Source organism: Bubalus bubalis, chromosome 13 (genome assembly GCF_019923935.1).
Source record: "Bubalus bubalis isolate 160015118507 breed Murrah chromosome 13, NDDB_SH_1, whole genome shotgun sequence".
Classification (NCBI taxonomy): Eukaryota; Metazoa; Chordata; class Mammalia; order Artiodactyla; family Bovidae; genus Bubalus; species Bubalus bubalis.
Window position 1 is genome coordinate 76,382,033 of NC_059169.1, and position 18,341 is coordinate 76,400,373.

The 18,341-nt window shown below is 42.8% G+C and overlaps 1 protein-coding gene across 5 annotated transcripts in view; it reads left to right on the forward strand.

Moving 5' to 3' along the window:
* EPSTI1 (epithelial stromal interaction 1) overlaps positions 1-18,341 on the forward strand; it is a 99,785-nt gene that overhangs the window by 46,781 nt on the left and 34,663 nt on the right. For 4 of the 5 annotated variants that reach the window (XM_025263031.3, XM_025263032.3, XM_025263030.3 and 1 more), the window contains exon 7: positions 9,085-9,178. The exons of the other annotated variant lie outside the window; for it this stretch is intronic. In XM_025263031.3, the coding sequence (XP_025118816.3) occupies positions 9,085-9,178 (94 nt within the window). The remainder of the gene's footprint in view (positions 1-9,084; positions 9,179-18,341) is intronic. 5 annotated transcript variants of the gene reach the window in all.

Consider the following 18,341-nt stretch of genomic DNA (forward strand, 5'->3'; position numbering starts at 1 on the left):
GGCAAAAGGTTATATAGGCTAAATTTCCTTGTTAAAAAACCTTTCAGATTGCAAAAAAAAAAAAAAAAAAAAAGCAAAAATCTAGCTGTATGTTACTATTAGAGATACCTACTACAACAAAAAAATAAAAGCACAGAACATATATCCATAAATGCTGATAAAAAAGGCAAATGTGGCAATATTGAGACACGACTGAATTCAAGATGAAAGCATTCAATAGGATAAAGGATGTTTTATGCAGATAAAATATGTAATCCAAAAGATAATATGAGCTATAAATACCAATAGAGATGTGAAATATATGAAACAGAAACTGCTGAGGTCTGTATGTAGATGATGGATTTGTCAAATTTTCCTTTTATTTAACTAATTCTCCATAGAAATTAATATGTCATCATGTGAGCCAAAAAAATTTCATAAGGCATGGAGGATATATGAATAACAATGACTTGGCATGATTATACAGACATAGTTACAAAGTATTGTGCCTAGTTTATGGAAATACCTATTCTTTACAAATATGACTTAATTACCATTAGCCATGACTCAAAGCCCTGGAATAGAAAATATCAACCCACTCCAGTATTCTTGCCTGGAAAAATCCATGGACAGAGGAGCCTGGCTGGCTACAGTCCGTGGAGTCACAAAGAGTCAAACACAACTGAAGTGACTAAGCAACAAAATGACTCAAAGACTCTCAGTAAATTCCCAAAATACTCCCAAAATGTATAAAGTCACCATTCCTAAGGGGACAAAATGTAATAAAATTAGAAATTAAGCAATAAGAAATTTTAAAATCTATCCACTTAAAATTTTTTTCTAATTACCTTTTTAAATGTTAGGTCACCATCTGTCACCATATTGGATTTATTGTGGTGACCATTTTATAATGTATAAAAATATCAAGTCACTATACCTGAAACTAATATTATGTGTTAATTATTATTCAATTAAAAAATAAAGATTCAGGTTTCCTGGGAGGATGGGGGAGACTATTAGGATAAAAAATTTTGAAACCAAAACTGAAATTACAAATTACTTTAGGATAAGAGAATATAAAGTTTAAAGTATTCTGCATCTTTTATTTGATTCAAAGGTAGGGGAAGAATTGAAACATTTTTCAATGTTAAACTGCAGATTGAGAGTGGCAATCTGATTTTTTAAATTCTAAATTCACACTGATCTGTTTTAACTACATAGCAAATAAAATCATGAAGAAAATGAAAAAAAAATCTATGGAATGTGACTATAAAATTATTTTGAAAATGTAGAGGTTTAAAAACTTTTAGAAAAATGGAAATAAAATAACAAAGCACATAAAATAAATGCAAAAAAAAAAAGCAGAAAGAAGGAATAAATAAAGGGAGAAAAGTGATGAAGTTGAATAGAAAAATTTATCATCGATAAACCAAAGCCTAAGTTTTTTGTAAAACTCTGATAAAATGGATAAACTTTTGACTTGTCTGAGTAAGGAATAAGGAAGAACTCCAAGGATAAGAAAGGAAGTATAACCACAATTCTAGAAGAGAAATACTATGTCCTGCTTCTGTTAATTTGTTTAACTCAGATTTCCTAATTTATTTCCTAGGAAAGCGTATGCCATTAGACTCGAAACCTGAATAGAATAAAAACTCTAAATGGAAGAGAAAATGTTGTTTGATCTCATCTTAAAAAAGACAGTAGGCCCAGCTGGTTTGAAAACAGAAAAAGAAGGCAACTTTTTCAGTAAAGTCAGGAACAGGATGACAAGAGTATTTGCTATTTATGACTGATATGGATTTTTAGATAGGAAATTAGAATTTATTTCTAACAAAGAAAGAACTTAAATATTGGAAAGGAGGAGATAAGTGACTCTGACTGTTTATCTAAAACCTCTCAAGGGACTTAACTAAAAAACTGTTAGAACTAATCAGTTTGGCTATCATGAATGAATCTAAAATCAATATGCAAATACTTCCGTCTTCACATCATCAGACACACCATCAAAAGTCCACTGTAAAATATAATTAAAAGAAAAATTTCATTTATAATATCTATCGACATTGTAAAACAGGTGAATGTAAGTCTAATAGACTTTTATATATAAAAGAAAATACCTAAAATAAGATGAAAATAAATATAGAATATCTATTTACTATAAGAGGAAAAATCACCATTGTAAAGATAATCTACTCTTCTTCATATATAAATTAAACAGGACCTTTTATAAAATATGATAAACCAATTTTAAAGAGAAAAATATTTAAAAAGTAGACAAACTTGAAAAATTGAAGGGATAAGGGAGAAGAAGCTGGTGACATGAATCATATACAACATAGGTATGGTAATAATAAAAAAGTGTTATTGGCATCGCAATTAATAGTGAATGGAAGAGAGTCTACCATTCTCTTAGTCGTGTCCGACTCTTTGTGACCCCATGGACTGCAGCATCCCAGGGTTCCCCATCCTTCATTATTTCCTGAAGTTTGCTCAAACTCATGTCCATTGAGTTGGTGATGCCATCTAACCTTCTCATCCTCTGTCATCCCCTTCTCCTTCTACCCTCAATCTTTCCCAGCATCAGAGTACTTTAGCTGTTGATACAAGTTTTTTTTTCTTTTTCAAATCAGCATCAAAAGAACAGATAATTTGACAAATTGTATTAATTCAACACAGAATGTAATGAACGATGCTTTTAAAATTTTGTGGTGGAAATGCCTTCCTATGCTATGTGTACAACTTAGAATCCATAAGAAAAAAAATACAGATTTGACTACAGGAAACACTTATGCTAGATAACATAGTGAACTACACTACAAGTAAGTGATGGTCTAGGAGAAACTATTTGCTTCAAAAATAATAAAGGCTTAGTTTCACAAAGAACTCTTACAAATCAATAAGAAAAAAGGCAACTCCAGAAAAACTGGCAAAGGGATTGAAACAAATAGTCCAAAGAGAACAAATAAAAACTAAAAAATATTTGAGAAACACAGATAAAATTTTTATTCTAATGCATCGATAGTATCTCACAGGAAATGTGCTTTCATATATTAAACACTTTGTACTGTACCTGGTATGTATGAGCTTCCCTGGTGGGGAAGTTTGTACCAGTATGTACGGGCTTCCCTGGTGGCTCAGATGGTAAAGAATTTGTCTGCAGTGCAGGAGACTGGATTCGATCCCTGGAGAAGGGAATGGCCGCCCACTCCAGGATTCTTGCCTGGAGAACTCCATGAACAGGGGAGTTTTGTGAGCTAGTCCATGGGGTCACAAAGAGCTGGACACGACTGAGCGACTAACACACTTACCACTGATGCGCCTGGTGCGTGTCAAGCACTGTACTAGGTTAGCAAGTTCGTGGTATGTGTACTGTATTACCGCGTGGTGCTCCTTTGGCCACCCTCTGTCTAGGCGCCCTTCACTCGTTTACCTCACTGTCTGCTCTGCAGCTACTGGAATTTGTGTGTCAACTTACTAGGTGATGAGAGAAGGAAAAACTGCTGCATCCACCCCGCAAGGCAAAAAGAGATTTGTCACTGCTGTTTTTCCAGGGAGTGTGCCTTCCTAATTATGACTCTTGAGGGTTAAAATGGGTCCTCTAACATTTTTATTAGCACCTCCTTATCTGTCATGGTTCAGCATCGGATGTGGGCAACCAGGCAGAGGAAGGTGCACGGCACACCGTGTAACCCTGTGGTGCAATGGCTGGCGGGCGCCTGACTCATGAGCTCTTACAGATCACAGTGCATGGTTTTAAACTGATTGGTTTTTTAAAAAATCCTTGTTGTTTACCTTTTTTTATATATGGTACTGTGCATCTGTTGATCCCATACTCCCAAGTTATCCCCCCACCCCCTTCCCTTTGGTAACTATTATAAGTTTTTTTAAATATAAATTTATTTATTTTAATTGGAGGCTAATTACTTTACAATATTGTATTGGTTTTGCCATACATCAACATGAATCCTCCACGGGTATACACGTGTTCCCAATCCTGAACCCCCCTCCATACTCTCTCCCCATACTATCCCTCTGGTTCGTCTCAGTGCACCAGCCCCAAGCATCCTGTATCCTGTATCGAGCCTGGACAGGTGATTCGTTTCATATATGATATTATACATGTTTCAATGCTATTCTCCCAAATCATCTCACCCTTTCCCTCTCCCACAGAGTCCAAAAGACTGTTCTATACATCTGTGTCTCTTTTGCTGTCTCACATACAGGGTTATCATTACTATCTTTCTAAATTCCATATATATGCGTTAGTATACTGTATTGGTGTTTTTCTTTCTGGCTTACTTTGTATAATAGGCTCTAGTTTCATCCACCTCATTAGAACTGATTCAAATGTATTATTTTTAATGGCTGAGTAATACTCCATTGTGTATATGTACCACAGCTTTCTTATCCATTTGTCTGCTGATGGACATCCAGGTTGCTTCCATGTCCTGGCTATTATAAACAGTGCTGCGATGAACATTGGGATACACGTATCTCTTTCAATCTGGTTTCCTCAGTGTGTATGCCCAGCAGTGGGATTGCTGGGTCATAAGGCAGTTCTATTTCCAGTTTTTTAAGGAATATCCACACTGTTCTCCATAGTGGCTGTACTAGTTCGCATTCCCACCAACAGTGTAAGAGGGTTCCCTTTTCTCCACACCCTCTCCAGCATTTATTGCTTGTAGACTTTTGGATCGCAGCCATTCTGACTGGCGTGAAATGGTACCTCATTGTGGTTTTGATTTGCATTTCCCTGATAATGAGTGATGTTGAGCATCTTTTCATGTGTTTGTTAGCCATCTGTATGTCTTCTTTGGAGAAATGTCTGTTTAGTTCTTTGGCCCATTTTTTGATTGGGTCGTTTATTTTTCTGGAATTGAGCTGCAGGAGTTGCTTGTATATTTTTGAGATTAGTTGTTTGTCAGTTGCTTCATTTGCTATTATTTTCTCCCATTCTGAAGGCTGTCTTTTCACCTTGCTTATAGTTTCCTTTGTTGTGCAGAAACTTTTAAGTTTAATTAGGTCCCATTTGTTTATTTTTGCTTTTATTTCCAATATTCTGGGAGGTGGGTCATAGAGGATCCTGCTGTGATTTATGTCGGAGAGTGTTTTGCCTATGTTCTCCTCTAGGAGTTTTATAGTTTCTGGTCTTAAGTTTAGATCTTTAATCCATTTTGAGTTTATTTTTGTGTATGGTGTTAGAAAGTGTTCTAGTTTCATTCTTTTACAAGTGGTTGACCAGTTTTCCCAGCACCACTTGTTAAAGAGATTGTCTTTAATCCATTGTATATTCTTGCCTCCTTTGTCAAAGATAAGGTGTCCATAGGTGTGTGGATTTATCTCTGGGCTTTCTATTCCATTGATCTCTATTTCTGTCTTTGTGCCAGTACCATACTGTCTTGATGACTGTGGCTTTGTAGTAGAGCCTGAAATTAGGCAGGTTGATTCCTCCAGTTCCATTCTTCTTTCTCAAGATTACTTTGGCTATTCGAGGCTTTTTGTATTTCCATACAAATTGTGAAATTATTGGTTCTAGCTCTGTGAAAAATACCATTGGTAGCTTGATAGGGATTGCATTGAATCTATAGATTGCTTTGGGTAGTATACTCATTTTCACTATATAAGTTTTTTTTTTTTTTAATATAAACTGATTCTTCCTTGAACATTAGAGATGCTGGTTGTCTTTTCTAACAATTTTATTTTTTAAAGCCTTATAGGAATTATCTTTGCCTTTCTGGCCTTTTTAAATGAGCCAACACATACAGATTTCACTCTCTGTGATCTTTCCCATATATTTTATCCTTTCAAAAAGGTCAAAAACTTTTTGATTGATGAATTGCCATTAACATTAATATTCCATCATCTTACATTATAATCAGCCATATCCCTCTCCTTCCCTGACTTTCTCGCCCTCTAGTTTCTCCTTCCAAACCCCCACTTGTCCTCAAACTAGACAAATCTTAGTGGTACTGAGATAAACGCCTGTTCATTTTTATACCGTGGGCCTAAGCAGCTGCTAGACCTGACGCCCAGACAGCCTTAAGGACAGGTGGTTTCCTCCTCTTTCTCACCTTCTCCTCCCCTAAGGTTCTGAAATAACTAAGATGCTGAGCTTAACCCTTGAGAATTCTACTTTTTCTACTGTTCCTCAGCCCTTCTTGGCCTCTCCTCATGTCCAGTGAAACTGATAACTTAAACTGAGAGGTGATTCTCTTGTGTATATTATGTTGTATTAGTAGGGTTGGCTAATTGCTGTAATCAACAAACCTCAAAATAAAATAATTATTTGAGCCCTATTTTTTCTTCACGTAAGATGTGGGCAAACAGGTATGAGAAGAGGCCCCCTCCACGCAGATATTCCAACACCAAAAACAGTGCTTCTACCATTTTCAACACACAAATGACTTCCAGGATTGTGCCAGGGCTTGTCCCTATTCCAGACAGCCAGGAGGAGGAGGGGAATGTATGGAGGCTCATGCATGGGAAACTTATTATCAGTTCATCCTGGAAGTGGTGTGCATTACTTTCTTCCTCATTTTGTTGGTAAAAACCACCACGTGGCCAACCTTAGCTGCATGGGAAGCTAGGAAATATGGTCAGGTTATATGACTAGAGGAAAACTCTCATTTTGATGGATATTTAGAGGTATCGGCTACAACAGAATTATGTCCAGGTGATGTTACTCCGAAGAGGCCTTTTAGGATAAGCCATAGGCACCACCCTAAGGACAAGTAGAAAGGATGTTTAAGCATCCTAAGTTGGAGATGAGTTAAGGTTAACTAAATCTTCAAAACCAGTCTGTTATTGGTGATCCATTCTCAGGTGTTCTCTGGAGAGTAAAGGAAGAGATCCTGTATTTGTGCCTGGGTCAAAGTGCTAATGTGGGAAAGGATCACCCCCCCTCATTAGGTGACAGAGTCACGGTGGTGGCAAAGAAGGAACCCCAACAAAAAGGTGACTCAGTGCTGGAGTCTAGGGTTCTGTTTTGTTGGACTTCCCCTCCAGTAGATGTTTGTACTGTTGAGCCTCAAGGAGGTTGTTTATTTTATTTTTATTGATTTTGACCATAATTACCTACAGGGATTCCAATCCAGTTCAGCCAATCTATTGATAACAGAAAAATGCCAGTTAGCCTGGTAGCTTGGAACTTGTCTTGTTTGTAAAGTTAATCACTTGGGAGTAACCCACATTCTTCCCAGGCCCCTACTGGTATGCCTCTGGCAGTCCCATGGCCCTGGCACTGTGCTCTGATCTTGTGGCATGAACAGGGCGGTGATCATGGGCACAAAGGCCATGGCTGCTGGTGAGCTACACAGCCAGCTCTGTGCTTGGCGTTGGCAGGTAAGAAGCATCCCTCAGAACACAGTGTGGGGCTGCTGGTGTACCTGGTCTGAAGCTCCTTACTTGCTTATCATGGTGCTTCTTTTCCACTGCTTTCTCACATAGTCTGCTCTCAGCTAAGGATATTCAGAAATCTCAGCCAAACTTCTGGCAGCACTCTTCTTTTTACACTTGTGACTGATGGCTTCATAAAGCCTCAGACGATGGGGCAGCTTCCAGCTTCTGTGACATCATTAGTCTCCTTGTCTACTCTGGGCAAGATAAGCAACCCTAGACAAATGGAAAGGCTGCTCGTCTCAGCTGCTGAAGCCTGGTGTTTCTCTGGGTTATGTTTGTCGCTTAACTTTCAGCTCTTCCTTTCCCAGCTGAAGATTCTGACCTTGTTCAGATGCCATGTTCTACCTAAGTAATTATTTGAAGTGATGTTGGCATCTCTGTTTAACTTCTAATTCCTTATTTTGATTTCCACCCTCACTGGATACCATTTATTCTTACCAGACCATTTGTGTCTCCTTTGATGCCCATGCCCTAAGTGCTTGATAAATTCGATCTTAGCATCAGGCCTAAAATATGAGGGGGGAGCCGAGGGGTGACAGAAGGAAAAGGCAGAAGGGAAGCAGGCTGCCAGGGTCTCGTGCAGTATAAACCAGGCCTTGCTGAGCTGTTTGATTGTGACTATGAAGCAAGGGGATCAAAGTTCCACCAGTTACATGGGGAAAGGACAAAGCAATAGAAATTCATCAGTGGGAGGCAGAAAGGGGCAGTCATTAAAGTAAGGGCTAGGAAACCATTCCAGCATTCTATGCTTGACACATGTGAGGGAGAAGTTGGGGTGACGGTTTGGATTTTTAAGGGAAAAGCAACTTATTAAAGCTGAGGGGACTTTCCTGGTAGTCCAGTGGCTAAGATTTCGTGCTCCCAATACAGGGATCTGGGTTTGATCTCCGGTTGGGGAACTAGATTCCATGTGCTCCAGCTAGGCTAGCATGCAGCAACTAAAGACTCCATGTGTTGCAACTACAAGATCCTGCATGCTGCAACTGAGACCTGGTGCAATCAAATAAATCAACAAAATATTAAAAACACGGAGGCTATGTCTTGGTATGCCTTTTGCAATCTTTCATAGCTAAAAAGATATACAGATCAGAACTGGCAGCATGTCTTTCTTCCATGGAAGGTACAAATGAAATGCAAAGGGATGTGTGCTTTCGGAATTCCAAAGGGGTCCATGACCCGTAAATGGTTAAGCATGACAGGCTTGGCAGCTCTGCCCCCAAGCCACAGGGGCAATGAGATGACTAGCAGAGAGACCCCTGGAGGGTGAAGGGCCTGATGTGGCAGCAGCGTGGTGGGAGGGACACCATACCACGGGAGGGATGTCGTAGGGGAGGGACGTTCACTCTACAGCCCTACACTGAAGTCTGGGTGTCAAGCTTCAAGTGCTCAGATAGGAAATTAGGGCCCATACTGTGGAGTCTGATAGGGCATTTATCTCCATGTCAAAGGACACAAAACAGAAAACAGTGAAATGGTAGACTCACATTCCACAAGCCTAGTGTTATATTTTCCCAACTGTGAGGTGCAGTCTTGCAGTAGCATTTGCTTGACCTTGTACTCTACCGTGCCCACAAACTCACCTTCTGTTCCATTGCAGCCACTTTTCGTCAGCCCCCAATAGAGGTCCAGGCTAGTATCCAAAGGCACAATGAAGAGTGATAGTTCTTCTTTTACAAAGGCACTAACACCTGTTTGTGTTCCTGCTAGCAAAACTGCCGAGTTCTTGAGAAGATCTGAGGCAGACTTGCCGCACAGAGGGGCCTGTCCAGTTGCTGGTGATGATCCACAGCCTTCAGCTTGGGTGAGTGGAATATCACGCAGGGTGCCGTCTGGCACTTTTTAAAGTGGGTGAAGATCGGGGCCAGAGAGTGACTTCTACAGCACAGAATTTTGGAACTAAAGGCAGAGATGATCTGAGCTGAAAGTGACCTCAACTGTTGTCTCAACTGTAAACCAATGCTTGCACTTGTTGCCAACATCATGGCCACTGGGACGAGCAGCAGCCTCTGAAACCTTTGCTCTCACCCAGTCATCCATCCCTCAAATGTGTGTGTTTATATAAATACTGTCATGCTGCCAAGTTGCTTAGTAGTGTCTGACTCTTTGCGACCCCATGGACTGCAGCCTGCCAGGCTCCTCTGTCCATGGGATTCTCTAGGCAAGAATACTGGAATGGGTTGCTATGCCCTTCTCGAGCGTATATTCCCGACTCAGGGATCAGACCCATATCTCTTGTGTCTCCTGCATTGGCAGGCAGGTTCTTTACCACTAGCACTGCCCGGGAAAGCTCCAAAAAGGGCATGTTGCCTCCTCATTGGGGAATCAAACCCCTGACTCCTGCGTGACAGGCAGGGATAGTCACCACTATACTAACAAGGACCAGGCACACATGATTTCTGCCTCGAAGGACCTCAGTCCAGTGAAGAGGAGAGCTAGGTATAGAACGGAGTGGTGAGTGTAGAGGATAGAAACGGTTGGAAAGCTGAAGCTTAAAAGATGAGTCACAAGAGAGTCATTCCAGGTGTTAGGAATTAGAAGAAAGAAGGAAGGTATAATGGCAAGGAAAAGCGTGGATGAATTTTGTGCAGCTGCAGTTGAGAAGGGCAAGCTAGGAGCCTGGAGAAGTCAGGAGCCCTGAGGAGAGTTCCTCAGTTGTAGCCGTCTGGGCGGGGTGGTTCATTGGGTGGGCTGTCTTGGGTACTGCAGGATGTGTAGCAGCCCTGACACCCTGGGCAGAAGATGCTAGAAGCATCTCCCGGGCTTTGAGGCTCCAGAGATACCACTTACAGGAAGCTGCTGGTGCCCGTGGTGGAACACCACTGCCGACCTGAACGAACTTGAACTTCATTCTGTGAGTCCTGAAGGTACTGAGATGTTTTAAACAGGGACGCTTCAAGGCCGCATTTGCATTTTGGCTGCTGGATCACACTGGTAACCAGGTGAAGGATGGGTCTGAAGTAACAGAGAGGTCTCTGAGGCTTCCATATTAGACTCAGCGAGCAATGATGAAGGTCTGGAGCAGAGTGGTGGGTGAGAGGATGGAGATGAGAGTGTGGGTCAGAGGGACGCTTAGGAGGTGAAAAGGGCAGAGCTTGGTTACTGACTGACCAAGTTGGGGCAAGGATGACCGTGGGAAAGGGTTGTAAATGAAAGAAGAGGTTGTTTTAGGTTTTAGAAAAACAGCTTTTCAGCGTCTGGGGAGGTAAACGAGAGGCTGTTAGAGATATCTGATTGCCCTCTTCCCCCAGCCCTCTTTCTCTTTAGTGACCACATTTTAAAATGTCAGGAAGATACTATGACGCTCCTTGGGAAAAGGTCATTCTACTCTTACCAGAAACCTCTCAGTGCTTCTTCTTTTTTCCTTGCATTGAAGGCACGGTGTCCCAAAGTCCAGATTTGCTAAATGTGGGCTCCACCAGTCGTATCAAATCCATCGTCCCTCTCATTGCAGGGTACTGGAGGGAGAAGTTTGAGGAGCTGTAGGTAGTAGGGTTAATCCTGTGTAGAGATGCTCCTTGACATATGTCTACATGGCCTTTTCATGATGGAGGAGGGGAGGCAAGACAGGAGTTGGATAGCTTTACCACCTGGGTGCTTGGCTGGCAGGATGGTCTTGATTTCTGTTTGAAGGGTCTTGAATCCTGTGGCTGAAACACCTGTGTGCTTGCCCTATTGATTTTGGCTCGTTTCTTCAATTGAACAAGATCCTCCTGGAATTTCAAGATTGTTGTCCAAGGCATTAGTAATCTCTCCCAGAGCTGCATTTCCTGTGGATTGATTAGTGCCTTAGTCATAAGATCCTCAGGCTATTAATAGAAAATATGGGGCAGGATTGCACCCAGGATGGCTCCTCACCAATAGCATTCAACAGCGGCTCCCATTTTGACACCAAACTATTAATAATTTGTGGGTGTTCAATATATTTCCTTACTTGTTACCCATATTGTAGTCTTCTCATACTGTCTAATCCATATGCATAGAATTCCTCAGAGAATGAACTGCAGAACCATTTTTAAAATGCTTTAGGAAAATCAAATATGTACATTACACCTCTGTGAATTTAAAGGCAGACACCTGCAGTTTGCCTTAATTATGGTCAATGCGCAGAAGGTGAACACTGCGTGATACCCAAATATGTGGGGTGTGAGGAGCTGTAAGGTTTCAAGTTTTTTTTTTTAAGCTATTTCAGTTTTACTACAGAATGCAAATTTCCTGAGAAAATGGTTGTTCTTACCACTTCTTTAAATGTGGGGCTACCATGGCAGATGGGAATTTGATAAATACTATATATGATGTCAGAGAAGGCAATGGCAACCCACTCCAGTACTCTTGCCTGGCAAATCCCATGGACAGAGGAGCCTGGTAGGCTGCAGGGGTCTGTGGGGTCGCACAGAGTCCGACACAACTGAAGCGACTTAGCAGCAGCATATATGATGTCGATGTAAAAAAACAAGAAAATTTCTGTGGGTCAGAATGTCAGAGAGGAGTTCACAGGGTTCACTCACACATGGATGGCTGTAGTTCTCTATGCTGGGTGTGGAAGCAGACGGGCCGGCAGCATCATCCCCCCACTCCCCAGGCGCTATCATAGCGTGTCTCCAGTTGTGCATCATCCCCCCATTCCCCAGTCGCTATCGTAGCGTGTCTCCAGTTGTGCATCATCCCCCCACTCCCCAGTCGCTATCGTAGCGTGTCTCTGGTTGTGCATCATCCCCCCCACTCCCCAGTCGCTATCGTAGCGTGTCTCCGGTTGTGCATCATCCCCCCACTCCCCAGTCGCTATCGTAGCGTGTCTCCGGTTGTGCATCATCCCCCCACTCCCCAGGCGCTATCGTAGCGTGTCTCCGGTTGTGCATCATCCCCCCACTCCCCAGGCGCTATCGTAGCGTGTCTCCAGTTGTGCATCATCCCCCCACTCCCCAGGCGCTATCATAGTGTGTCTCCAGTTGTGCATCATCCCCCCACTCCCCAGGCGCTATCATAGCGTGTCTCCAGTTGTGCATCATCCCCCCACTCCCCAGGCGCTATCATAGTGTTTCCAGTTGTACCATCAGTGTACGACCAGTCCCTGGTTTGCTTCCCCCTGCCTCTTCTACCGAGATTAACACGTTGAGAAAAATACCACCTCATTCTGTTGTTCCATGGTCCAGTGGCTCCCCGTCTTCAAGAATCAAGTCACAATGCCCTAACTTATGCACAAAGCCCTCTCTGTGCCTCCACCCCCCACCTCCCCTACAGCCCCCCTCTCTGTGGGCCTGCAGTCTAGGTCTCTGCCGCTCCAAGTGTGATCCATGGCCCAGCAGTAGATGCGTTGCCTGAATGATGCTGCAGACCTGAATCAGCGCCCACAGTTTAACATGGTCTGTAGCTGATGTGTGTACACGTTTATGTGTGAGGAGCACTGCTCTCTATTCATGCCTTTCTGGCCCCTGCTGCTGCTGCTGCTGCTAAGTCGCTTCAGTCGTGTCCAACTCTGTGCGACCCCACAGACAGCAGCCCACCAGGCTCCCCCGTCCCTGGGATTCTCCAGGCAAGAACACTGGAGTGGGTTGCCATTTCCTTCTCCAGTGCATGAAAGTGAAAAGTGAAAGTGAAGTTGCTCAGTCGTGTCGGACTCCTAGCAACCCCATGGACTGTGGCCTACCAGGCTCCTCCGTCCATGGGATTTTCCAGGCAAGAGTACTGGAGTGGGGTGCCATTGCCTTCTCCGTTCTGGCCCCTACCGCTGCTACTTTCACTTCCACCACTCCGAACACTTACTGCAGGTTGCATTAATTTCTATCCGCGTGTCACATGTCCTTTAAAAAGTCAACACTGAGAGGCATAGGTCCCTCACATGCCATTCAAACCCACTTCAATTCCAGTTCTTTACATTCTTAATATAACGTTTCCTTTGCTGCTGTAGTGAATTTTTGCCATTTTAGGGGCTTCAAACACAAATGGAGTTTGTCTCTTGCAGTTCTGGAGGTCAGAGGTCAGATATGAGGAGGAAGGGACTGAAGTCAGGATGTCGGTAGGGCTGGTTTCTTCTGGAGGCTCAAGGAGGAATCTGCTCCTTGGCTCTCCCAGTGTCTCTTGGCTGCTGCTGCCATTCTTTGGTTCTTTAACCCGTGTGTGTGTGTGTGTGTGTGTGTTAGTTGCTCAGTTGTGTCCAGCTCTTTGTGACCCCATGGACTGCACCCCACCTGGCTCCTCTGTCCATGGAATTCTCCAGGCAAGAATACTGGAGTGTGTTGCCATTTCCTTTTCCAGGGGATCTTCCCTACCCAGGGATCGTACCTGCATCTCTTGTGTCTGCTGCATTGGCAGCCAGATTCTTTACCACTGAGCCACCTGGGAAGCCCCTTCCTTGACCTGTGGCTCACTCGAATCTCGACTCTCATCATCATATCACCTCCTCTCCACTCTGACCTTCTTGCCTTCCTCTTGTAAGGACCATTGTGATTCTGTTGGTTCCACCCGTACCACACAGGTGCCTCTCTCTGTGTCCCGACTCTTGATTTCTACAAAGTCCCTTTTGTCATATAAGGTAACACTGACAGCTTCCGAGGCATCCCTGGTGGCTCAGATGGTAAAGAATCTGCCTGCAATGCGGGAGACCAGGGTTTAGCCCCTGGGTCAGGAAGATCCCCTGGGGAAAGGAATGGCTACCCACTCCAGTATTCTTGCCTAGAGAATTCCATGGACAGAGGAGCCTGTTGGACTACAGTCCATGGGGTTGCAAAGAATCGGACAAGACTGAGCGACTAACACTTTCACAGACTGTGCAGGCATTAGGATGTGGAGCTCTTTGAGGGGGCTGTTATTCATCCAGCCACACTCCCTTAGCTGTGTCTTTTGTTATTTGGCTCTGAATATGTTAATGAAGTTTTCTATAAAGAAAGCTGAGTGCCGAAGAATTGATGCTTTTGAACTGTGGTTCAAAAACTGTGGTCTCAAAAACTCTTGAGAGTCCCTTGGACTGCAACGAGATCCAACCAGTCCATCCTAAAGGAAATCAGTCCTGAATATTCACGGGAAGGACTGATGCTGAAGCTGAAACTCCAATACTTCGGGCACCTGATGCTGAGAACTGACTCATTTGAAAAAGACTGATGCTGGGAAAGATTGAAGGCGGGAGGAAAAGGGGATGACAGAGGATGAGATGGTTGGATGGCATCACCAACTCAATGGACATGAGTTTGAGTAAACTCCGGGAGTTGGTGGTGGACAGGGAGGCCTGGCATGCTGTGATTCATGGGGTTGCAAAGAGTTGGACACGACTGAGCGATTAAACTGAACCGAACTGATGTTAGTAAAGTATATGGCTGTCTGTTGATTCATCTATTTTTAATCTTATAATTTTCCCCCCTGATTCTCCCCATCTAATCATTCAGTATCTCAGACTTTCCTTTATTATGACTCTGCAAATATTTTTCACTGCCAAGCCAGTTATAATTTACATTTTCTTTCTTTTATAACTTTGGAAATCTTTCATTTTATTTTTCATTTTCTTAGTTTCCTTTGAACATCTGACTGCCTTCCTTTAGCTTTTGTGAGTGTTCTACAAAGTGCCTCTTGATGCAAATTTCCATACAATTTTCCACTTTGTGACTGTCAAATTAACTTGTCAATTCTGGGTTTCTTTCCCTTCTGCAAACCTCCCTCCTCACTTCACCTGGGCTGGTTGATTTTGAAGCCTCCAACAGCGCTATAGTTCTGGGACTGTCCTTTCAGGGAACAGTTCCCAACCTCAGCTGTCCACTGGAATCACCTGGGCGGCGGACTTTAAAGCTCCCTGATGCCTGGGTCACGCCCCCAGGGCTCCTGCTGTATTATGGTCTGGGCTTTAGGCTTTTAAAGCTCCCCAGGTGATTCTAGTGTGCAGCCAAGGATGGGAATCAGGTCTTTAAAATCATCCGGGGAATTGCTTTTATTGCTTTCCTGTGTTGGGTTCCCTGATTTCTGGGTCGCATTTCTTCTTTTTTTCTTTTTGTTTTATTTATTTGTGTTGGTGGGGCATATTATTTAGTAGCTTCCCAAGAGAAGATGTATGTTCAAGTTCTTGCATGTCTGAAACTATCTTTATTCAGCCCTCATACTCAACTTGCAATTTTCTAGTAAGTATTCCAAATTGCAAATAATTTTCCTTTACCATTTTGAAGGCATTGCTCTTCTGACTTTGAGTTATTTGTTCCTAAGGAATGCAAGGCCATCTGAATTTTGTACTTATATGGGGGCTTTCCCCTTCTTCCCCTGGAAATATTTCTATATCTCCTTCTCTTTTATTTTTTTCTGGTATTTTCTGTAATTGCATAATGATGTATCTTAGTATGAGGGTCATTTTTATTCATTTTTCAGTCTGGAAATTTATCTCTAGTTTTAGATGATTTTCTTGTGTTATTTCTTTGATTTATTTCCTTTCATTTTCTCTTTATGGGATTCTTATTATTCAAATCTTAGGCTTCCTTGATTTATCTTCTAACTTTTTCATAAAAAAGTATTTTTTCCCCTCTAATTTATCTTTGATTACTCCCCCCACCCCTACCTTGTGTGTGAGACTGTGTGTGTGTGTGTGTGTGTTAGTCACTTACTTCCTGGCATATTGAATTAGAAAAAACTCCTATCTTTTCCCTCCTAAGTGTATCCTTAACTCCTATACTACCTTGTGTGCGTGTGCATACACACACACACACACACACACATACACACACAGAGAGCACTTCTGATACAAAATGTATGCGGGGTTTTCCCCACCAAGCAGTTCTGCAACATCAGCTAAATGTCCCACAATTTAACTCAGTTCTGACACTCTCTGCCTGGAGATAGCATCAGATCTCACAGGCTAAGGATTCAGTCCCATAAGACTGCTCCCCACTTCAGATGCCAGTCACAAGTGGTCAGTCCCCAGGGTACCCAGAGCTTCTGCCCAACTTGGCTACAAATCAAACGTATCTGCAAGGGACTTCCCTGGTGGTCAGTCCAGTGGTTAAAACTCCACATTTCCATTGAGAGGATTCAGGTTCATCCATGGTTGGGGAACTAGGATCCCACATGCCATGTGCTACAGCCAGAAAAGTTCCCACAACCTGCACTTGGGATTTAATTAATTTGCTAGAGCCACTCACGGAACTCATTCTACTCTATACTTACTTATGTTTACAAGTTTATTAAAGAGTATGATAAAGGATATAGATGAACAGCCGGATGAGGAAAAATACAGGGAGAGGCCAGGGAGGGTTCTATGCTGAAGCTTCTGTCCCTGTGGGGTTGGGGTGTGGCCACCCTCCTGGTGGATATGTTATATATGGATATGTGCAGCTACTCAACAGTTCCTTGAACCCCTATATTTCTGGGACTTTTATGGAGGCTTCCTCCTATAGGCACGATCAGTTATTAATTCCATTTCCAGCTCTTTTTTCTTCTCTGGAGGATGGAGGTTTGAGACTGAAAATTCCAAACGTCTAACCATGACTTGGTTCTTCTGGTGACCAGCCCCCATGCAGGAATCATTCAGGAGCCCACATGGAGTTGCCTCAGTAGAACAAAAGGCCCTCCTTGTGGTCTGATCACTTAGGAAATTACAGGGTTTTAGGAGCCCTGAATCAGAGATGGGGTCAAAGACCAAAGACTGGAACAAGAGATGCTCTGAAAGCTCTTATCATTTAGGAAATGACAAAGGTTTTAGGAGCTCTGAGCTCTGTACCAGGAACTTGGGGTAGGTATATATATATATATATATATATATATATATATATATGTATGTATGTGTATGTATATATATACATATCTGCCATATTTATGTTTTGGAACAACTCTGATGCTGGGAAAGATCGAAGGCAAAAGGAGAAGAGGGCAGCAGAGGATGAGATGGTTAGATAGTATCACTGACTCAGTGGACAGGAATCCGAGCAAACTCTGGGAGATAGTAAAGGATAGGGAGGCCTGGCATGCTGCAGTCCATGGGGTCGTAAAGAGTCAGACATGACTTAGTGCCTGAACAACAACAACAACAACCTGCCATATATACTATATACAAATATGTATAGAAAAATTTTAAATATACATCATTTTTTCTGTTATCTCACACATTTTGTTGGTTTTATCTTCTAAATATTTTACTTGTTTGTCTTTTTGTGGGGAAGAGGAGATATTTTTAATTTCTGAGAGCTCCTTTTTATTTTGTTGCTTAAAAAAAACAACCAGCAACCTGTTCTTGTTTCATGGATAAAATATCACACTCTGTGTCTCAGAGGGAACAGTGCAGGGAGCTGTATAAATGTTCAAAGAAGGGCCCAGAGGCCCACAGCCTGGTACGCAGCAGTTCACACAGGCCTTCCACTCTCACCCTGGATCTGAACACGGCTGTCTTCTGTCCTAGGCCTGTCTGGTTTGGTTGATCCAGAGGATACACTTTTGATTTCCTGTCAGGCTGGGGGCATTAGCACCTGAACTGTTGGGGTGGAAGCAGACGTGGGCGCCTTCCTCTCATCCATCGCCTTCCCGGTAGCTGGTACGTCCCTCTCGGGGGCCCTCACCTTGCTCTGTGGGGCTAGCTGCCTTCCTGTGGCTCCTGCATCCCCGTCCCCCGCAGCAGGGCTTTAGATTTGCTCTTTGCCCTCCTGGCCCCTCAGTGTCTTTTCATCTAGTTTGTCTTCATAGATTTTTTGTCTGAGAACACTGGTTTCTCTTGGGTTTTGAAGCTAGGGCTTGTGGTTGTTTCAGTTCCTCCTCTGTTTAGGGTAATTGCTGAGAAAAGCATGGAGCAGAAACATATTCACTTCACCATCTTCAAATGGGAACTCAGTGCTTGTTACGCATTGAATTGCGTCCCCTGGACATTTATACGTTGAAGTCGTAACTGCCAGTACCTCAGCACGTGAGCCTATTTGGAGATGGGGGTCTTTACAGAGGACATTAAGTTAAAATGAGATCTAATCCACTAGGAAAGGTGCCCTTATAAAAACACGGAAATTTGGTCACAG